Source organism: Leptonychotes weddellii, chromosome 3 (assembly GCF_054177405.1).
Source record: "Leptonychotes weddellii isolate Sample4059 chromosome 3, ASM5417740v2, whole genome shotgun sequence".
Classification (NCBI taxonomy): Eukaryota; Metazoa; Chordata; class Mammalia; order Carnivora; family Phocidae; genus Leptonychotes; species Leptonychotes weddellii.
Window position 1 is genome coordinate 20,036,048 of NC_138371.1, and position 22,776 is coordinate 20,058,823.

At 37.2% G+C, this 22,776-nt stretch overlaps 1 protein-coding gene across 2 annotated transcripts in view; it reads left to right on the forward strand.

Annotated features, from left to right (window-relative positions):
• BARD1 (BRCA1 associated RING domain 1) overlaps positions 1-22,776 on the forward strand; it is a 60,619-nt gene that overhangs the window by 14,075 nt on the left and 23,768 nt on the right. Inside the window, exons 1-4 of one of the 2 annotated variants that reach the window (XM_081813668.1) lie at positions 578-632; positions 3,280-3,428; positions 15,539-16,491; positions 21,543-21,623. In XM_081813668.1, the coding sequence (XP_081669794.1) occupies positions 625-632; positions 3,280-3,428; positions 15,539-16,491; positions 21,543-21,623 (1,191 nt within the window). In that variant the 5' untranslated portion in view covers positions 578-624. Of the gene's footprint in view, positions 1-577; positions 633-3,279; positions 3,429-15,538; positions 16,492-21,542; positions 21,624-22,776 lie in introns of those variants that run through there. The other variant, XM_081813667.1, reaches the window with a different exon arrangement.

Below are 22,776 nucleotides of genomic sequence, written 5' to 3' on the forward strand. Positions count from 1 at the left end.
CGCCTGGGTGGCTCAGTTGGTTAAGCGACTGCCTTCAGCTCAGGTCATGATCCCAGGGTCCTGGGATCGAGTCCCGCATCGGGCTCCCTGCTCTGCGGGGAGCCTGCTTCTCCCTCTCCCACTCCCCCTGCTTGTGTTCCCTCTCTCGCTGTGTCTCTCTCTGTCAAATAAATAAATAAAATCTTAAAAAAAAAAAAAATCCTCTAGTGGCTTCTATTACAGTTAGAATAAAATCCAAACTCTTCACTCTAAGGTTCAGAAGACCCTGTACAGGACCCAATTCCTACCTGCCTCTCCAACCACACTTCCCACTAGCTCACCCTGTTCTAGCCACCTTCTCCTTTTAGTTCATTAAACATACCGAATTTACTACTGCCCCAGGGCTTTTGCACTTGCTATTTCTTCCATCTAGAATGTACTGCCAAATTTTTGTGACGCTGACTTTTCATCAGTTACATTTCAGCTCATATGTCACCTCCTCCAAAAAGCCTCCCATCATCGGCTTATGAAATGATGCCCGCTTCCTGTCCTCACTCGGTAGTAAGCAGATTTATTTTGTTTCAGCTGATGGACTCACTTTGTATAATACATCAGTGACAAATCTGCTGGAGCATAACCAACTCCATGAAATTGTATGTAAAGTGTGTGTCTGTGTGTGTATGTGTGAGTGTGGAGTGTGAGAGAGATCTGTACCTTTAATTGGGTTCTAAAGGGGTCTGTGACTTAAAATGGCCAATGAAAGATTAAGAGAGGCATGAGAACATCTTAGAAAGTGGTCATCTGTATATGACATGATCACAGGAAAGAATAGATTCAGTGCAATTTTGGTTCATTTTGATTATGTGATGCCAAGAATTAGGGTAACTGTAGTCTTTGCAGGTTTGAGGCTGTGTAAAACTGTTGAGCAATGCTGTAAATATCATGCAGTTTTAAAAGATGGTTTGATATATACCAGTCTAGCTGAAGCATAGAAGTGGGGCGGGGGAGGGGGGTTGGGGGAGGGGCACAGATTTTCATGTCATTGACAGTGTTGTAGTTTCAAGGTACTTTCATGCCAGTCCCTGATAAAAATAGCCCATGTATTCTTTTTAAGATAGAAATCATTTAAAACATATGGCAGACATATGCAAACTTTTTGGCTTTGGATCATTTTACACCCTTAAAAGTTGAGGACCCCAAAGCAGTTTTATGTGTGTATTCGCCATGTAAAACCGAGACATTTAAAAAATACTGTTCAGTTAAAAATAACAATAATAAACTCTTTACATAGTAACATAAGTAACACTTTTTTAAGGAAAAATGACCATAAACAAAGAAAAACGAGTGAGAAGAGTGACACTGTTATATTTATGCAGATCTCTTTATTGTTTTGCTGAATAGAAGACAGTAGATCTCATACCTGCTTATGTAATCAATCTGTTGTGATATATTGTTTTGATTGCAGCATGTGAGGAAAATCTTGTATTATACATCTGCATAATTGGAAAAAGGAAGGATTTTTAAGTAGCCTTTTTAGGTAATTTTGGATATTCTTTGATACTACACCATTATTTGGCAAGTGCTAGTTTCTTTAGATTTATTATGGTGTGGAATCTAAAAGGATAACAATGAATTTTTGGTATTCTGTTACATTAAATTTCACTGGTTTATCCTGTGCTTTGAATGGATCTTTTACCCAGCATGATTTTCTGACATCATGCTTTGGTCATTTGGAAAATACTGACTTACTGAGTTACACAGATCTATTGAGAAATGACATCTTTCCCCAGAATTCTAGATTTATGTTTACAAAATAATTTGAGAACAGTTAAAAGATGAACATTATAGAATGTATAAAATAGACTGATCTGGGTACCAGTGTGGTGCTAGGTTAAGTGTCTTACCTGAGTCTCATTTTCTTCATCTGAAAATAAGGTAATGATTCTTGATGAGTCGATTGTGACTGTTGTCACTAATGTTCCTCAAATACTTAAGTATTACACAATAATTGATGATTTAAGTCCCTTGTGGAATCAGTTTCCCCTTTTTATATGTTGGGGTTTTAAGTTAAGAGTTCATAACTACAAGCAAAGAAACTCCCAAGAAGTTCCTTTTTTTGCTACAGAAATTTGACATTTCATGATCTCAGGGTCGTGAGATTGAGCCCGTGTTGGGCTCCTTGCTGAGCGTGGAGTCTGCTTAAGATTCTCTCTCTCCCTCTCCCTCTGCCCACCTCTGCCCCCTACCCTGCCCGCACACACTCTCTCAAAAAAAAAAAAAAAGGAAGAAAGAAATTTGACATTTATTGAGTATAATCTCTCCTAGCTCTACTATGGTTTACAGATTCATTTTATAACATTTATTGAGTTACTTTGCATCAGAATCATGCCAGAATCTAAGATGCAAAGAGTAGAAATGCTACAGGCTTTTTCTGGAAGAAGCTCATATTTTAAGAATCCTCTGTGCCTGCAAATAGTAGGTCCCATGGAAAGGAATGTGGTGTTTGGGGGAGATCTGGCTTTCATCACTGTTAGGTTACCAGTCTTGTTGGAGTTCCTCTGGTGAGGCTAAGGAAGGAGTGGATTTTTAGGTTTCTTATTTCTGAATCCACAGATAAGCTTTGGAGGGGGGGATTATGAACCCCCCCCCTTTTTTTTTTTTACCAGAGTTTATGTATATCTTCATCAGATTCGCAAAGGATTTGTAACCTCTAAAGTTAAGAACCCCTTCCCCCCAACTATGAAACTTTAACTTCTAGACAGATAACCTGAGGTAGTTTAATTGAGTCTACAGGTTATAAAGTGTCTGAAAGAACCAAGTGTCTTTTCTCAGAAACTACATTAAAGCCTTTAGACACTTGTCGGCAACAAAACAAAAAATACCTTTCCCGGTCTCTTTGCAGTAATTTTCCATGAAGCACAGTGTTAAGATTTAGGATACAAAAGCTTGAGATGCATGGCTGTTATGCATTTGGTACTAAATATGTTTATTTATGTCCCTCTCTGTACTCTTGCCCTTTAGAAGCTATGGATTTATTTGCTTGAAAAATTATGCAGACTATAAGTCAAATCTCTTCATCTCAAATTACCTAAGCAACCTCAGATTTAGATTTTGTATGTGTGTGTATTATACTCTTTCAGAAACATTATTTTAACAAATATTTTATGTTTGCTCATTGCTTGTTAAACTTTGCTTCATTTACTTCTGTTGAAACTCTATTTATGTTTATATTTTGGAATTAAGATTCTGCTGAATGCATTGATAGATATATGTATTTTTTCCTTTTAATCTTTTTTTAAGTAATTGCGTAAGTGACTGCATTGGAACCGGATGTCCAGTGTGTTATACCCCAGCCTGGATACAAGATGTGAAGATAAATAGACAATTGGACAGCATGATCCAGCTTTGTAGTAAGCTTCGGAATTTGCTACATGATGATAAGCTTTCAGGTGAGAAATATCACTGACTCTCTTCATTAAGTAGCTGATGAATTCATATTGATCACATAAAATATGTAAACATCTATCAGGAATTCTGATGACCTATTTTAGATTTTAAGATATACAGTGTTTGCAATTATTTTGAGAAGTGACAGATAACTTAGAGATAACTTAAGGAAGCCAAGGTCCAGAGAGGTTAAATGACCTTGCCTAATTTCACATGTGTAGTTAGTACCAGAAGCAGGAGAAATAGAGCCCATTTCTTCTGAGTGTCAGTCTAGACACTTTTCACCACCTACACTGCCTGCTTTTTACAGTTACATTAATTTCTGTATAATATATATAGAAAAGAGATTTTGCCCTTAAATTCACTTAAATACACTTTTACAAGATAGAATATAACCTTCTGTGCATCACTTTTCCAGACTGAATTAATTAGATGAGCACATTTTGAAAGAACAAAAATCTAATATTCATTTTCTTTTCTATTTAAATGGGGGTTAATGTTTTTCAGATTGTTCTTAGACTCTGTGTATTAACTGGATATCTTCCCATTGTGCTTTCTGCTGAGAACTAATTAGCTGGGGAAAGAAAGTAAAGGGTTTTGAATCTTCATTAATTAGATATTAGAATTATCTTTTTATTGACCAGATCATTTCATTTTGCTTATGTTTATAGGATAACCTTTTCTTGACTGGCAGGATGCTGTGAATGATTGATAATGTTTATATAAAATGGTTGAATTTTTGTTTTTAAATCTTCTGATGTTAGATTTCTGACATGATGTGTTATTGCCAGTTACTAAAGGTGAAATTGATTAGACAAAATAAAGAAACAAGGCAAATACTTTGAGTCTTATTGACCATGTCCATATTTTTAAGAAGAATTTAAATTACAGTCTACCTATGAAAAGTTTTTTTCATCTGATCATTGTATTAGAGTCTATTCCTTAGGATAAAATGTGCTATAGTGATAAAGTTTTACTTATTTTCAGATGTAATTATACACACACAGTTCAAAAAGTACTTACCTTTTTGAAAAAATAATGTGTTGTAAATCTTTTTAAGAACACAATGAGGAAAAGTTTCATTATTAGTTCATCTTTTTTCTTTCTTACTCAAAGGTAAGGCTGGTAGTGTTTATTTTCTAATGAAAAAGATTGGTATATGATCTGCTCCTCCACATACAGATACCATTGATTAAATAGAGTCCATGCATCTTTGGCCATGTTGGGGGTAGAGGGGGAGGATTAAACTCTCTCTCTCTCTTTCTTTTTCTTTTTTTTTTTTTTTAAGATTTTTATTTTTAAGTAGTTTGCACACCCAATGTGGGGCTCAGACTTGCAACCCCGAGATCAAGAGTCACATGCTCCACCAACTGAGCCAGCCAGGTGCCCCTAAACTCTTGATTTAAGTGTACAATATGAAAAATGTTCATGTGTGCATGAAAGTGGCTTTCCTCAGATTCTTTTTTTTTTTTTTAACATTTTTTTTTTTTTAAAGATTTTATTATTTATTGACAGAGACAAAGCGAGAGAAGGAACACAAGCAGGGGGAGTGGAAGAGGGAGAAGCAGGCTTCCTGCTGAGCAGGGAGCCTGATGTGGGACTCGATCCCAGGACCCTGGGATCATGACCTGAGCCGAAGGCAGACGCTTAACCGACTGAGCCACCCAGGCGTCCCTTTCCTCAGATTCTTAAAGACGTGTGGTCTATTAGGAATGGTGGCCATGCATTGACATTTGGGGTGCTACTCTGAGAGTTCTGTCAGGATGTTTTGATTTGATTCTTCAGTTGCTGTATAGTAATATATTAGCTTGCTCAGGCTGTGGTAACAAACTGGGTGGCTTAAAAAATAAAAATTTATTATCTTACAGTTCTGGAGTCTAGGAGTTTTACATTGAGGTGTTGGTTCAGTTGGTGCTTTCAAGGTCTGTGAGGGAAAGATGTCTGTGAGGGAAGGGCCTCTCTGCTTGGTTTGTCTTTGTGTCCACTTGGTGTTCTGCCTGTATGCGTGTTTGTGGCAAATTTCCTCTTTTTATAAGGATGCCAGTCATATTGCATTATTGAGTCCCACTCTACTCATTTTTACCAATTATATCAATAATGACCCTGTTTCCAAAAATAAGGTCACATCCGGAGGTGCTGGGAGTAGGACTTGGATTTATGAGTTTGTGAGGAACACAGTTTAGCCCATGACAAGTAATGGATATTTTTTTTAAGTGACATTTTTAATGCTGATAAAAAGGGAATAGGGTGACTCTTGATGGGTAGTGAATTATGGCATAATGGGGTACTGGTATGGTACTTGAGAGAAGAGAAGAGAAGAATAAGCAGGGAACTTCTCTAGAAATTTTACTGTGGTTGGTGATATTTGAGTCTTTAGTATGGTTTTCATATTTTGTGGACTCTGAAATGCCTCCACATTTCATCATTACTAAAGATATTGTGGAAAATCATTGAGTTTAGAACAAGTTTTTGTATGGGGCCTGAGGCCTTTTAGAATGCCGTCTTTCTCATCTAAAAACAGATGTGGAGTTTGGGGAGGGGATTATGGTGATTTATTTTTCGAAAGCCATTTTGTGTTCATCTTCCTTATTATAGTGAGTAATAACTACTTTGGCCTTACCATACTTTAGTAGTGCTGGCTTCAACCTTACTTACTTTAAAATGAATTGAAATTTCAGTTTGGATAACATATAATCAGAATTTTAGGAGCAGGAAGGTCATCTTGAGTCCCTTATTCTGTGGGTGAGGAAATCGAGGACTTAGGTTATGCAGGGAGGTCACACTGTAAGTTTCTTGTTTACTGTTTTATCATTTAGCTCAAAGCTTTCATGAGGAGTGTAGGTGTTCATTATATTTTTTGAATTGGAGACAGATTGGAAGTGCTAAGGCTCAATTCATATCCCAAAGACTAAACTTAATTAAAGCAATTTTAAAACAAATTCTTAGGTTTTGGTTTCAACAATTCATTTTATAATGGTAACATCCTCCTTTGCTCCTTTTATAGAAGATGGTAAATCTAGAGAATAAGCATATTGAAATAAAAATATCTGTCCAGATCTGTAAATTACATGGTGCAGAGCCTTTTCTGCTTATCAGTTGCATTGTCATCAACTTTTCCTCCTGAGGGCCCCAAAACAAACTAGCCTCAAAGGGCATTTGAGTTGGAGAGTATTGTTCTTTGTTTCTTTATAGTGTATTCAACATTTTATGTAGTAATTCATGTTGATTTATATAGCAAGTACTCCTAAAACTAAAGTGGTATAAGGTGTACTCAGTGAATAGGTACAGGGAACAAACAGTTGGGGACAAATAATGGTTTGTCCTCTTTATAATGAGGAAATTGGAAATGGGTCTCATAAAATAAGGGTATTCAATTAAGTTATCCCTAAGGTCTAGCTTGAAAATCATACGGTTCTGTTAAATGGGTGTTGAGGATGATGATTTAAGCAGGATGGTTGGCTATCTCCTACATCTCTATTTTTTTAAACCCTGTAGTTCACAATTTATCTTTCAAATGAACCTTGTTACTTGCATTTACTATAAAATACATAATTACCATAATTAAGGTGGGTAATTAGGAAGAGCTTGTCAAATCATGAACATGGTACATGGTATACTGGAGATAAAGAAGCCTGATTTATAGAAATACTTTTTAAAATGAGCTTCCAAATACTCGAACAGATTTTCCTCAGTTCAGTGTACTTTAAAGAGAAAAGATTGTCTGTCGCAAATTTTTCTGACAACCATTTATGGATAATTTTACCTTATTCTTTATAACATAATCTGCTTTCTACTAATAGAGTCAAATTTAAATGTTTGTATTTTATATTGCTTCCCATCCTATTAAATCTGACTTGGCAGGTGCTGGTCAGGCTCTTTGAGGAATGTGTTGGTGGTGGTGGGACAGTTAAAAACAAAAGCCCTTTGATGGTGCTTTCATTGGATCACAGTTTCCTTTTCTGTTTTCTGGGTTCCGGAGAGAGGCTTGTCTTTCTGGAGTGAATTACATAGTGTTTCATATATGTTATGACTTTTTTATAATAGATGAAGATGAACATTTGAATAGCTGTGTTGCTGTTGTTTTTTTTTTTTAAATGGAACTGAGTACTTCTTACAAACAAATCATTCTTCAGTAAAGGCGTTAATGTTGCACAGATGGTAGCAAAGTACTTTGATTTTTAATAAGGGACTAGTTTGTCAAAGAGATTTCTCAACTTCTCTTGTGAAACCTATAATAGAATAATTTGAAAGGCACACAATGTACATAATTATAATCCTTTGATGTAGATTAATGATAGCTAAATCACATTTTCTAATTGCCTCCTTCTATAGTTTATTATTAAATTTTAAGAAAAAACTTGGCTAAGCTGCTCCTTAGCAACATGTGCATCTCTGTTTCTCGATATTTTGTGGTTTTCTCAGAAATATTTATATTCAGAGAATAGAATTTTTTAAAATGTCATCATTAAGAAATTTACTGTGTAGAGGAAGGACCAGTATTTTTCTTCATGAAATGAACATGACAATTTATTGTGCTTCGAAGCATTCACTCATAAAAATTGTTGTAGCTGTTAATAATATGATTTATGTTCCAGCAGGGTGGTGCTTTTGCTTTTTACAGTCTTAACTTAGATAACTGTGTAAAATCCAGGATTTACAATCACATTTGCTGTTATGGTCCTTGCTTAGTTAGGACAAGAAGCGTAATTTCAAAAGCAAGTCATTTCTGATATAGTCTCAAATCTAGAGAAAAGGTCAACATGAAATCTTCCTGAGTGTATGCATTGTTACTGGATGATTAGTAAATTATTGTGTACATATAAATTACATGAACATATGCTCTTTTCACTCACTTCTTTATAAGTTAAGGGGTAGGTACACCTGAATATGAAATTGTTGTCTTAAATTTTAGATTTAGATTTTTTAGTCAGTTGAGTGTGTTGCTGCTACTTTAATTTTCCCTTAAGTGGCTAATTCTACATTTTGTAAATTTTTTTAAGTATTAAGGACTTCAGCATTTGACTTGTGTTTAATTGAAAATGTCATCATCTAGCTTTAAAATAAATTTTAGAACATCAAATACAAGTTTTTACAGACTACCAGAGGATTAACCTTTCAGTCTTTGTAATCCTTAGTCTTAAAAAAACAATCCTGGTAACAACTTCATGTTGACCTTTCCTCTAGATTCGAGATTATATCACAAATGACTTGTTTTTTGAAGTCTACCAATCACTGCAGAGAAAAGACCTTGTTAGAAATTAGACTTAGTCTCTGTGTGAATGGATACCTTATTCTGATTGTTTTTATTTCCAAGATCCTGACCTGATAACATTTTATGGGTCAGCTGATGTTCAGCCAGGACATAAGAAGAGTGCCCCAGAGTCTGACGTTACTCAGATACACGCTCCTGCTTCCAGCTGGGTTTGCTGGCTCACTGTCTAGCCAGTTGTAATGCTTCCATTTGCCCCAGGAGGAAGAGATGGCTTCTTTGGAGTAGAAGGGAGTTTGACTGAATTCCTTTGCTAGGCAGAGTATAAGGTCTATGAAATTTCTACAGAGTTAAATACAAAATCATTTGTTTTTTATAATCCACTAGTTTTCATTTTTTCTTACCTGTTTAAAGTGCCATCTTTACTTGGCAGATCTATTTATAAAGATAGTTTTATACTCAAGAAATAAGAGGTGAAAGAGGAATAGAAGAATCAATTTTGAACTTAAGAGTTTTGAGAGATTGTAGTTACTAATCCTCTGGTGTATTAATAATTTTAAACTGATAATAGTGTTTTGTGTGAATAAAAAATACCTGAAAGGAATTCAAAAATAATATTTCATAATTTCCTTTTCTCTTGCTGTTATTTTAAGACATGAGGATGTTGAGAAGAAATGTATTCCCAGAAACAAATAAGAAAAATGAAACTAAAATTATGTTTTATCTGTTAAATATTAAAACTTTTCAGGAATAAGCACACTTGACAATTTTATATAACACCTTAGTAGCATCAGACACATTTATTTCCTACACAGCAGATGTTACCAGTTCTTAGAGTAAGATGCTGCCATTGGTTTTCTTCTTAAAGTAACTTAGTTTTAGAACTTTGTTAAAACTTTGCTTTAGATTCTGTAATGTAAGAGAAGGCTTATAAAGAGTTCTCTTCATCTTGAATGAGGAGTAATGTCTCAGGAGAAATACATAATCAGATAGCTTCCTTTTTCTTCTTTTTTTTTAAATAGGATGAATAAAACATATTCCAAGTGCTCTAGTTGGTCAAAGGAGATTAAGTCTGTGTTAATTTGGAGAATGAGTATCAGGCAGTAGGAAATTATTTGTTAGGCATTGTTAATCCTGAAAGGTGGTGCTGGTGGTGGTTTTCCAGTTTACCTGCCTTTCCTGTGCTCGCTCTTTGACCTGAAACAGCCTCATGGTAATCCAGTTCTTGTGGAGGAGAGAAGTGCCGGATTGGGCGACCGACCTCCCTCTCCTTTAATTTCTCGTCTTTATGTGAGAGAATTGGATGTGTGACTCTTAAGTTTTCTTCTAGCCCTTAAAGTCTAACCTCTCATAGAAATACTTGTCAAGGTTTAAGAGCAGATATCAAATAATTTATTCATCAGTATTTTTTCAGCACTGTTGATTGTGCTCACAACTGTGCTGGGCTGACCTGGGTTGGTTTTACCTGTCTGTGTGGGGTGGGAGGCAAGAATGTTGAGGGCAATGTTTTTTAAAGAAAAATGAATGGGCTTAAAGGCAAAAACAAAAGAAGACAACTTAAAGGGGGATCACTGACAGAATCAGAAAGTAGATCACTATACAACTCATTCACTGACTATTTCTTAAAAATCTGTTAATGGGCAAGATTGGTAGGTCTAAAAAATGCAATGCATATAGAGATTATAATACATACATAGTGTGAAGAAAAACTCACTTTGCCTGTGTGTTTCCTTTTTTTCGCTCTGATGCCGGATGTGTGGGTTTTCCCCACATTAAGTCATTCTGTGACACTGAGTGTCCTACAGTTTCTTTCACTCAGTTCTGACACTGCTTGCCTGCAGATAATGTCAAAGCCACAGGTTAAGAGCTCAGTCACACAAGACCCCCCCCCCCCACCCTTTAGGTGCTGACTATGTATTGGAGGTTCCCATGACTTCCTTGGGTTGGTTTAATTTGCTAGAGTGGCTCATGGAACTCAAGAAAATGTTTTACTTACTAGATTACTGTTCATTATAAATGGATATAACTCAGGAGCAGCCAGATAGAAGAGATTCACGTAGGGCAAGGCATGAAGGAAAGGGTGTGAGGCTTATATACCCTCTGTGGGTGTGCCGCTCGCCCAGCACCTCCACGTGTTCACCAACTTGGAAGCTCTCCAAACCCTTCCTTTTGGGTTTTTTCTTTTAAAGGCTTCATTACATAGACACAGTTGATTAAATCCTTGGCCATTGGTGATTGATTCAACGTGTATCTTCTCCCCTCTTGAAGGTTGAGGGTGCGACTGAAAGTTGTAACTCTAATCTTGATTGGTTCCCCTGGCAACCAGCCCCCATCCCTAGAGGGACTCCGGAAGTCACCTCATTAACATAAGCTTCGGTGTGGTTGAAAGAAGCTGTGATGAATAACAGAAGACACCCATTTCCTCCGGAACTAGTTTAGGCACTGGAACTGACTAAATACTTAAAACAAAAGATGCCCCTATGGATTCTCTAGGACATTACAAGGGTTTTTGGACTTCTGTACAGGGAACCGTGGATGAAAACCAAATCTATTTTCTTACTATAAATTATAATATCACATATAGTGTGTACTTAGTGAAAAGTTTTGATGTTTATTTAGTAAAAATAGGTATCAGTTCAAATGTCACCTCTTTTCAGCAGCCACGTTTATAACCTTAAACAGGTTTTGTTTGCTGTTTAATTTACATAAGAAATAAAAGCATTCTTTTTTACAACTGATTAAACTATATCAAAGTGTATAAAGTGTGAAAGTCCTCCTCTACCCTTTTCCCTCTGCTGAAAGTAGAAAATCCCTTTCTTTTACAGAGGTACTGTTTTCATTGTTTAACTTTATATTTTTTCCTTTGTGAATTTATGAAACTATTTGGACATAAATGCAGTAGAACTTTTAGAACATAAATGGGATTGTGCCACACTTAAAAGTGTCTTGAAGATCTCTGGGTTGTCCACTGATGTATATAGTGACCACATACGATTTTGTAGTCTACCTGCTCCATAGTTCACCGATTGCTGATTGATGAACACTGCTTTTTTTCCCTAATTTATGCTATTCCAGATACTGCTGCAGTTAACATTCTTACACATTTATGTTTGCAGGTACATGCGTGGGTATTTTCTATACTTGGTAAGAAAGATGACTAGAAGTGAAATTGCTTTGTGCAAGGGTATACACATTTACAATTTGCAAATATCTTACCATCTTGCCTTTGAAATTCCTGGATTTGATTTGCTAATGTTTTATATAGCAATTTTGCATTTTTGATCATAATTGGCAAAGGCCTCATTGTGGAATCCTGCACACACAGTGGGTTGCAATACAGGAAATGAACTCTAACCTTGGGGAATTATAGTAAGCAGAAATCGGTCTGCTCTTTTTCCCACAGGGAGACATTGCCACATCCCTCAGAGAGGCTCGCTGGGAACACAGTCCTAAGAAGTGGTCTGGGTGAAGAGCAGCCAGGGCCTTCTTGGCATACCCTGCAGAAACATACAGGCTGCTCAGGATCCCTGGCAGCTTGTGTCCCCCACATCAGTGTGTCTAGGTGCCTTCAGTGGTGTAAGCCAGAAATATGTGAATCATCTTTGTCATTGCTGCCTTCTTGTATTCACTGCATCACCAAATTTTGTAAAAATTTTTTTTTTTTTTTAAGATTTTATTTATTTGCGAGAGAGAGAATGAGAGATAGAGCATGAGAGGGAGGAGGGTCAGAGGGAGAAGCAGGCTCCCTGCTGAGCAGGGAGCCTGATGCGGGACTCGATCCCGGGACTCCGGGATCATGACCTGAGCCGAAGGCAGTCGCTTAACCAACTGAGCCACCCAGGCGCCCCAAATTCTGTAAATTTTATCTCCTAAATACTTTTCAAAGAGTTCTTCCCCCTCCCCCCCTTCTACCACCTCTCCAGTCTGTTATCATCTACTTATACTCCTACTTTGGCCTCTTACCCATTGCCTTCTTCCAATGTGTTTTCTCTCCAGTCAGGACTGATCTTGTAAAACATAGATGTAGTCATGCCATCTGACTTATATAAAACATTTTATTGGTTTGAGAAACAGCAAGGAGGTCGGTGGCTAGAATGGAATAAGGAGAGAGCAGGAGAGGAGATCAGGAAGGTAATGGAAAATCAGGTTGTTTCTGACCCGTTAGATGGCTACTAACATTTTGGCTTTTATTCAGAGTCAGAGTAGAAGTCAGGAGGGTTTTAGTGACATGATTTGACCAGTTATAAAAGGATCACTGACTGCTGTGTTAAGAATACACTTATGGGGGAGGAAGCAAGTACATAATCGGGGAGATTATTTAGGAGGTTGTTATAATAATCTAGTGCAAGATGATGGTGTCTTATACCATGCTGGCAGGAATGGAGGCAGTAAGAAGTGGTCAGATTTTGGATGTATTTTGTAGGTAGAACTATAGAACTTGCATTTTGCATAGAGGATATGAAAGAGAGCCAAGTTTGATTCCTGAGCTACTGGATCGATGATGTGTCATTTACTGAGATGGGGATGACTGTAGGAGGTTTGGGAGGATTTGGATCAGGAGCTCAGTTTTAGTCACGTTCAGTGTGAAATACTAGGAGTAGACTTGCATGTAGAGCTGTTTAGTAGGCAGTCGAATATTAGTCCGGAGTTCATGGAAGAGGTCTGGGCTGTACGTACATGTTTGAAGTTGTTCGTGTATATATAGATAGATGTAAGGTTACCAAAGGAGTGATTGCAGATGAAGAAGTCCCAAGCCCTCCCACTTCAGAGGCTGATGGAATGAGGAATACCAGCAGTAAAACTTGAGGCTGAGCTCTTCATAGAATGCTTCTGCTTACCTGTCGGACTCAATTTTCTGCTCCTTCTCCAAGCTCCAGCCACAGTGGCTTTCTGTCCATTGAATGTGCTAAGCTCATTTCCAACTTAAGACCTTGGCACTTGCTCTCCTTCTACTTGGGAGCCACTTTCCTAGATCCTTATGTGGCTGCTTCCCTTTTGTCATTTGTCGTGAGGTCTCAGCTCAGAAGTGAGTTTCACAGAGAGGCCTTCCTTGATGACCTTAGCTAACGCAGCGAGGTGTTTGTACAAGAATCCTCACCCACAAAATGTGGCACCTGGTCTACTTAGGAGCAGTGATTCTTTTTTTAGATTCTCCTGAATCTTTGTACGAGTTTTAATATCTGATTATTAATAAAATGTTAAAAAATTTTTATAGTATACACGTTATAACTGTATAGCTTGATGAATTTTCACAAACTGAACTTACCCAGAAGAATTGACAGTATTCTCGAAGCCCCTCTTGTTGCCCCTTCTCAGTCACTAACTCCTTTCCCCGTAGTTACTGGATAATCACTATTTTGACTTAACTCATCAGATTCGTTTCAGCTGTTTTCTTTTGTATCTGGCTTCTTTTGCTAAAGAATATATTTGAGTATGTAGTTGTAGTTCATTCATTCACATTAATTTCTGGTTTACATAGCTTGAGGTTATATTAGATGGACTTAAAGAGTTGTGACTATTGTCCTTAAATCCCTAGATTGATTTTGTCTGAAGTCAATTGAACTCACAAGTCTCTGAGTTCTCCAATTTTGTTCTTCTTAAGTGTTGATTTGGCTATTCTAGGTCTTTTACTTTCCATATTATAGTTCCTTTGCTTTCTCATGTAAATTTTAGAATCAGCTTGTCTATTTTTACAAAAAAAGCCTGGAATTTTCATTGGATTATATATAGTCTGTAGATCTATTGGGGAGAATTGACACTTAGCAATTTTGAGTCTTCCTATTCATGAACAGTGTTTCATAATTTTCATAACTTGTACATACTTTGTTAGATTTACTTAAGTACTTTTTTGTACTATTTTAATACCAATTTTTTTAAAAAAAATTTCATTCTGCATTTGTTCATTGTTATTATAGTTATTATATAGAAATATAGTTGAAGTTGAATTTGGTATATTGACTTTGTATTCTATGACCTTGGTAGGTTAAAGGTACTTGTTAGTTTCATTAATTTAAAAAAAAAAGTTCTTTGGGATATTCTATATAGTGATGCAAGTCAATTGTAAATAGATACAGTTTTATATCTTCCTGTATAATCTGTGTGCCTTTTAGATCTTTTTCTTACTTTGGTGTGCTATCTAGACCTTTCATTATGTTGCTGAATAGAAGTGGTGAGAACAGACATCTTTGCCTTGTTCCTTTGTAGGAACAAAATGGTAGTTGCAGTCCTTTACTGTTAAGGAGGATAGTAGCTCTGTGTATTTTTGTAGATGCCCTTCATCAGGTTGAAGAAGTTCCTATCCTTAACTTGCTGATTCTTTTTTAAAATCATAAATGGATACTGGATTTTGTCTTTTTTTTTCCTGTACCTGTTGAGAAAATCATATGGTTTTCTTTTAATTTGGCCATGTAGTGAATTATTGATTGTTGTAGTGAATTACTGATTATTGTAGTATATTGGTTGTTTTCCAGAAGTATTTTTAAAAAATTAAGCATCATTTAGCAAGTCTTAATTTTTTTGACTACTGCTTATTAAATCCCATATCTGACTGCCTATCTGTCGATCTAGTGTATCTTTTCTCCATGGCTCTTATTACCGCCAGCATGCTGTATGTTCTATTTATTTATTTGTCTATTCTGCCCATCCTCAGTGGAATTTAAGTTCCATGTTTAGTTCTCTGTTGTATCGCCAGTCCCTAGAATGTTGTCTGGAATTAAAGTAGGATTCTGTAAATATTTGTTCAGTAAGTGAATATCTGCTCTCAAGGAGTTCATAGTCTAGGAGGGGAGAAAGAGGTACAGAAATGTGATACAACTTAGGAGAACTAAAAACACAATTCTTTGGGAGCTCAAGCTGGGGGAGACTAAGTTCATGTAACAGATTTCTTTTCCTTTTTTCTATCAGATTTGAAAGAAGATACATCTAGGGAAAATTTATTTAATGATGCAGAAAATAAGAAGAATTCAATAAAAATGTGGTTTAGTCCTCGAAGTAAGAAGGTCAGATATGTCGTGAGTAAAGTTTCAGTGCAAACCCAGCCTCAAGTGATAAATGATGAGAATGCTCAGCAGGCTTCCATGTACGAATTTGTTTCTGCAAGTCCTCCAACAAGTGTTTCTGAGAAGGCTAAAAAGGCTTCTGCAAGATCTGGAAAAAAACAGAAGAAGAAAACTTTAGCTGAAATCAACCAAAAATGGAACTTGGAGGCAGAAAAAGAAGATGGTGAACTTGACTCCAAAGAGGAATTAAAGGAAAAGCTGGTGTCCTTCTGCAACCAGCCGTCTGTTATCCCTAGTCCTCAGACAAATGGTGAGATAGACTTACTCGCCAGTGGCTCTGCCGTGGAATCACAGGGTTGTGGCAGCCTAACTGAAGTCTCTTTACCAGTGGCTGAGCACATAGAGTCCCCAGCAACGGAGAGCAGGAATGAAGAAGTGACTCCCGAGAAGAAGCTCTGTGCAAATCCTCATCCATCTAAGCAGTGCTTGCTGTCAGGTCCCAGTGGGCGATGTGCGCGTCGCAGCAGACGGTCCAGTCCCGTCCCTAAGAGATACAGGAGCAGCATTCCTGGCACCAGCAGACAGCACATAGTGCTTTCGGAAAACAAACCGTCGCCTGGCTGCCCCTCACCACCCTCAAGCAAACTCAAAGTTGGTGACACATTAAGGCGGAGAAAGAGTAATGTATCAGACGAGTCCATGAGCCTCTCACGAGGTATGCCACCTGCTACACTGAACAGCCCAAGTTACAGACGGATGATGTCTAGCCCCTCAGCAGCGAAGCTGTCACCCACTAGCCTTATGGCTGTGAAAAGAAATCATAGAGGAGAGACTCTGCTCCATATTGCTTCCATTAAGGTAGGATGCTTACCCTGAAATACAGTTTTGGAATGAGACCAGCCATAAAACAATTTCTGTGGGGCTTATGAACAGTGACATAAGATGACTAGGATAATTAGCCTACCACATGTGATACTTCCTTTAAACCAGAGAAGAAAATTCACAGGGACCACCTCCCCACCTCAAAGCAGTGGCCCCTGGGCCTGAGGAGCATGATCTTGCAGGAGAAAACTAGTATTTCAATATTTCAGCTTCTACTTTGCCAAGGGCTTTCATTTGTCTATTCCATAATGGTTTTGTTCAGTTTTCACCACATTCTCCTGCTTTATGAATACAGACAATTGCCAAGTTCTGCTGGCAGCACATCTTTACCTAGCCAGAGAGCTAGGGACTATGTGGGAGGTGACAGACTTCTGTATGTCGGATGCTTGTCGTGGGCACTGCCAGGATTTGCAAGGTTGAAAGTTGTGGTCCGTACCTTTTTCCAATGACCTGGAAATTTGACTCTCAGAACTGGCTCCCATGGTTGACCATGAAGGAGTTTGTCTGTATCCCACAGCCAGCCATTTCTTTACTAGCCTGTCCATTAAAGTTACCTCTCTTTATTTACTGCCTCAACACTGGAGGTGTGGCAGTGTGAGTTTTTGGGAACCTAGCCCGTTTGTCAGGCATGAGATAAACTTGCAAGGGTTCATCTTTGCAGCTGACTCAAGAACCGCACATACGGGGAGCACTTAGCACCAAGCTTCATAGACTTTGTGATTTCATGCAAGTGTTATCAAAATAAAATACGGGAGAGCTTAGGACTGAATTAGGATAGCTTTTATGATCTTTTAGTAAATACGCCAGGAAATCCTTGAGTCTTTTGCGTGCATAGAGAACTTTGGGGGATCTGGAAGCCATTGGAGACTCCCAAACATAGGGCTGGTCGGCAACATGAAACATCTGGGAAGAACATGGAGTAGACATTGAGTCCAGGCATTCCTATATTTTTGTATGGAGAAAGGGAAAAGCATAAAAAGGAGTTTCCCCAACTGTTAGGGTTTTCTTTCTTTCTTTTTTTTAAAGATTTTATTTATTTGACAGAGAGATAGAGAGCACAAGTAGGCCGAGAGGCAGGCAGAGGGAGAGGGAGAAGCAAGCTCCCCGCCGAGCAGGGAGCCCAGTGTGGGACTCCATCCCAGGACCCTGGGATCATGACCTGAGCTGAAGGCAGACACTTAACAGACTGAGCCACCCAGGCGCCCCTGAATTTTCGTTATTTATAAATGTCCCTTATAGATGGATGCCTGTTCGCTTCTATTCTTTTGCTTTTATAAACAGTGCTGTGGTAAGCAATCTTTGTTTCATATGTGAGGGGGTGTGTCTTTAGACTAAATTCCTGGAAGTGGACTTCTGAGTTAACGTTAGGCATCTGTTACCTTATTTATCTTGATAACCTCCGTACTTGGCAGTAGAAGGGTCTTAGTAAATATCCGGACTGCCTAAATTCAGTCTACTTGAACGTAGAGAGCTACTCTATTGCCTGCAGATTCTGTTTGTAATGATCAGTTCTCAAATCCTTTTTTCCCCTCAGAATCATGGATTTACAGATGAGCCATCTAGTTTTTGGACATCCAGCAGTATTTTAATGCAAACCCCACACAGGATTATTCTTGAATTCCTTATTTATACTGTCATTTTATTACACTGTGGAATTTCAAGCAGAGTATTCATTAATATGATGTCTGGGATGTTGTGCATATTCTCATTTAACCAGAACAAAAGTTGAGATCCAGTCGGTTCTCTTTATTGCCTGTGTTTCTATTTGTATTTAAATGTGAATGTCACTTATGGTTAAAATCCTACTGAGAACATTGTTATAAATGTGAGATTTTATGAGAAAGTGTTACACCTAAGTAGAAACTAAGATAAGCACTCATTATTTGTTCTTCTGGTATAATTTTTAAAACCTTAGTATTTGATATTTCTTTAGACATAGAGAAAATTTTGTTATGATGTCACCTTTGCTTGAAGATTGGTAGTTTTGGAATAAACATCCTCAAGTTTCTAGCAGATTATTAAAATCGTAATGATTACTCATAATTCATGCTACAGCACTGAATGTATCATGAAATAGAAGAAAGAAAGGCTTGACCTTGGCATGTCATGATACACTTTTTATTTTTTTTTTTAAAGATTTTTATTTATTTATTTGACAGAGAGAGACACAGCGAGAGAGGGAACACAAGCAGGGGGAGCGGGAGAGGGAGAAGCAGGCTTCCTGCCAAGCAGAGAGCCTGATGCGGGGCTCGATCCCAGGACCCTGGGATCATGACCTGAGCCGAAGGCAGACATTTAACAGCTGAGCCACCCAGGCGCCTCCATGATACACTTTTGATACAGACATAATGAATCATATTTTGAAGGCAACTTACAAGGCATGATACACTTAACAAAGGTGATGGGAATCTCCTGGGTGGAGAGAGAACGTCCCTTGTGAGGAGTCTCCTTCAGGGTTTGACTTTATAATTCATCGTATTTTAAGGTAGTCATGTTGTGTGTAAAGACACGTTACTACATATCCTTCATGCTACCTTCCTGAGAAAGTAGCAGAGAACTTTGAAGCAAACTCGCATCTATGATATTTTCAAGATTCTAATTTCTAGAACATCCCTTGGACTCAGATCCATTTTTCCCTCTGTCACCCACCACTTTTATAATACTGAACCTCCTTAATATCAGGAACTTACCATCACAGACTAGGGTGTCAGAATCATCTGTGAAACTATTCTATTCAGTAAAGTCTGAGAAGCCAGGGAAGTGTTTAATGTATTTTAGAACTTCATTCTGGATGACTAAAAAAATTTTCTAATATCTAGTTGCCAAAAGAAGAAGTTTTAGGTAGCTGATTAGTTCATTTATGTAGAAAAGCTTAACCATTTGGGTAAGTCATCATTATTTTAATGTCCTGTACAATTTTTATCAAGATATTTACCCTTAATTGTATTTTAGAAGAGCTAATCTTTATAATAAGGAAAAATAAGTGTGTGTGTGTGTGTGTGTGTGTGTGTGTTTGGAAAGTCAGTTTATACTGCTGTAACATGTATGGATGTGTGAAGAATCTTTTTGAACTAAAGGTTAGCAATAAGAAAATTGCTTGTGGTACACATCTTTATTTTCAGCCTCTTAGGTATTACTTGAGAATACCAAATCCATTTAAAATTTCTTACAAGCCTTGGTAAAAACTTTCCTTAGATGATTTTTTTTTCTTGCTGTGGTTTAAGAAAATCTCAGTTATTCTTTTAAGTTGTGGGGAGTCTAAAAGAAGTGAGTACTTATTACTCAGAAGATATTCTGTTAGCAAAGTCAGTAATTTAAAGAAATTAGAAGCAGAAGTTAATTTATTTCCCAGAAACTCCATACTGGTTCAAGCTTACTCAGTTTCTGTGGGCTCTATCTAATTTTCATAATTTTATTTATGTGCATGACCTTAAATTTACATAAAGTAGAACAATGAAATTATGACAAACTTTTTAATACTATGGAGGAGAAAGCAGATTGGGTATAAATTACAAGTACTTTGCAAATTGGCTATGTGTTTTGGGGAAGTCTAGGGATGGTTTGTTAACAGAAGACACTTTGATAGTATGACGAGGTGACATGAAAGAAAAATACCACTGTCTAGCAACCTTACAAGAGAGTCTGCTTTTAGTCTTTAGATTGTCACTGTTTCTATGTGACTGTTCCCCTGTGATTCTTCGTCCCACCATTGTGTTTATATTATTTTATGGGCTTCTTTAGGTTAATATGTTTTTGTGACTACTATGTAGAATTAGAATGAGGAAATCTTTCAGAAGACTGTGTGTGTGTGTGTGTGTTTGTATACTTTCATGTTGAAGGTTGGAAATGTATGAATGTATGTGGTTCTCGCAGTTCATCTGCCCCAGTATTCATGGGATTGTTTAAGAAAATTCAAATTTGTATCTTGACAGATGTTCCTGGTTTTATTTGGAATTGACTTGAAGATAGAGCAAATGGTGCTAAATAAATGTTAACTTGTACTAGTATAGAATTTGCACCCCTAAGAAACTATGGGAAAATGTTTTTTTAACTGAAACTGGGGCAATTGATTTGAAACATATATAATGCTTATTTTTTAGATCCATTAAGTATATAGGGTCATTTTGTTAATTTAGGAACATAAAGATGGATGTTGCAAATGGATTTTTTTTTTTTTTTTTTTTAAGAAAACTAAGTAAGCTATCATCTTAAGATTTCCTGTGTTCGAGAGGTAGCCCAAAACAAGCAAATAAAAGTTACTGTCTTTAGGAGACTTAGGGACTTCTAGATAATCAGACCAAGAGGGGAAAAACTCATTTCAGAAGAATATTGGAGCTGGGAGTGGGAGAGGAGAGATTTCCTTCTCCCTAAAGAAGCTCTTCACAAAACCAGTTGAACACAGCTTTGTCATAGGTAACTTTTGCCATATGTAACTTTTATTTATTCAGCCTTTTTCGGGTTAAGCTGTTTCAGTATTTGGAGGAAATAAGCCTGGCTTTTGCCTAGAAAAATACCTTAGAGCAAATAAGGTGAATATAAACTAAATTGTTGTATTAAGGATAAAGGGAGTAACTGTCAATAAGAAAACAATTTTTGGCGGTTTTAACTGAGTAATCTTGTTAGCCTTAATTTTGCTTTAAACAGTACTTGGAAATCATTTTAATGCATCCTCAAAAAGGATGTTTTTCACAAATGAAGTGATGACTTTAAATACTTCATTATCATTACTTGATTTTTGGCTAGTGCCCTTTATTTGGTATTTTGAAATGACTTTTGATAAGGGTTGCTAATCGCAGGGATTTTATACTTGATATTCAAGGATGGACTATATGACTTCATGACTTGATACCTCAGAACAGTTCATCCATACATTACTTCTTATTTATTATTCATGAGCAGTAGGCATTAGAGAAAAGATTTAAGTTTGATTCTGTCTTTAAGAAGACAGAATCTTAAAACGAAACCCAAATCTCAATATCTTCTTTCTTGATGATTTTAATTTTTTTATTTTTTCATTTGTCTACTAGGGCGACGTACCTTCTGTTGAGTACCTCTTACAAAATGGAAGCGACCCAAATGTTAAAGATCATGCTGGATGGACACCATTGGTAGTTTTCTATTTGTTTTTTATTCTCATTTTGTTTATGTTTTATAGTTATTATACTTTATAGTTATATAGTTGTCTGTATATTACCCTCTGCAGTATTTACTCTCTTTTTAATCTGAAGAACTTGTATTTTCACCAAGTAAGGGAAAATGATGATTTTTCATCTAGCTTTCAATTGTGACAGGCAAGAAATTGGCTACCTTTTCACCGACTACCCTTAGATTTAGGAATCTAGTTTCACTGTATTGTGTTTTTTTTTTTTTTAAAGATTTTATTTATTTATTTATTTGAGAGAGAGAGAGAGAGAAACAGCATGAGAGGGGAGAGGGTCAGAGGGAGAAGCAGGCTCCCCGCTGAGCAGGGAGCCCGATGCGGGACTCGATCCCAGGACTCCGGGATCATGACCTGAGCCGAAGGCAGTCGCTTAACCAACTGAGCCACCCAGGTGCCCTACGCTGTCTTGTTGAATGTAGCTGACATGGAGGTAGCTACTGCAACCGACATCAGGCTCCCTTTGGCCACATTGCATGTCATTAGAACCAGATTTCTTGGAACAGAGAGAGGTCAGAGGAACAGGGTATAGGATTGTATCACAAGGCAGTGATTCTTACTGAGGATCTGTTGTAGCCTCATTTATACCCTACCTAGTTGCAAATATATAGAGGCAGTAGAAAATTTTGGCTTACATTAAACATTTTTAAAAAACCCTTATTATTACTAAAAATGCAATGTGAAGTATAGTCTGGAAAAGGAATGGCACAAATTCATGGGAACAATGCTACCTGGGCTCATTGTGGGCAATTTGAAGGCAGCCGTAGAGGTGTCAACAGAGGAGGTGGAAGCCCTTACCCTGTGAGCTGGAAATTGGGAGATTTTCATTAGGCCAGGTATAAACAAGGTTTAAAGTTGTGAATAATAACTTCTCACCAAATTTCTAAGCTGGGAGGGTTTAGTCTCTGTTGGAGTCACTTGTTGTTTTGACTCCACGGGCTAGCTAACCTTTTCAAAGAAAGGTCAGGTTTTTTGTTTTTGTATTTTTCAGCCAGTAAGGCAAATTGTAGTAAAGTTAGGTGAGTGATTTATTAGAGGAGCTGATGTCTAATTTGGCTTCTTTCCTCCTAGAAATAGCCCTACAGACATTTTGTGTGGTATTG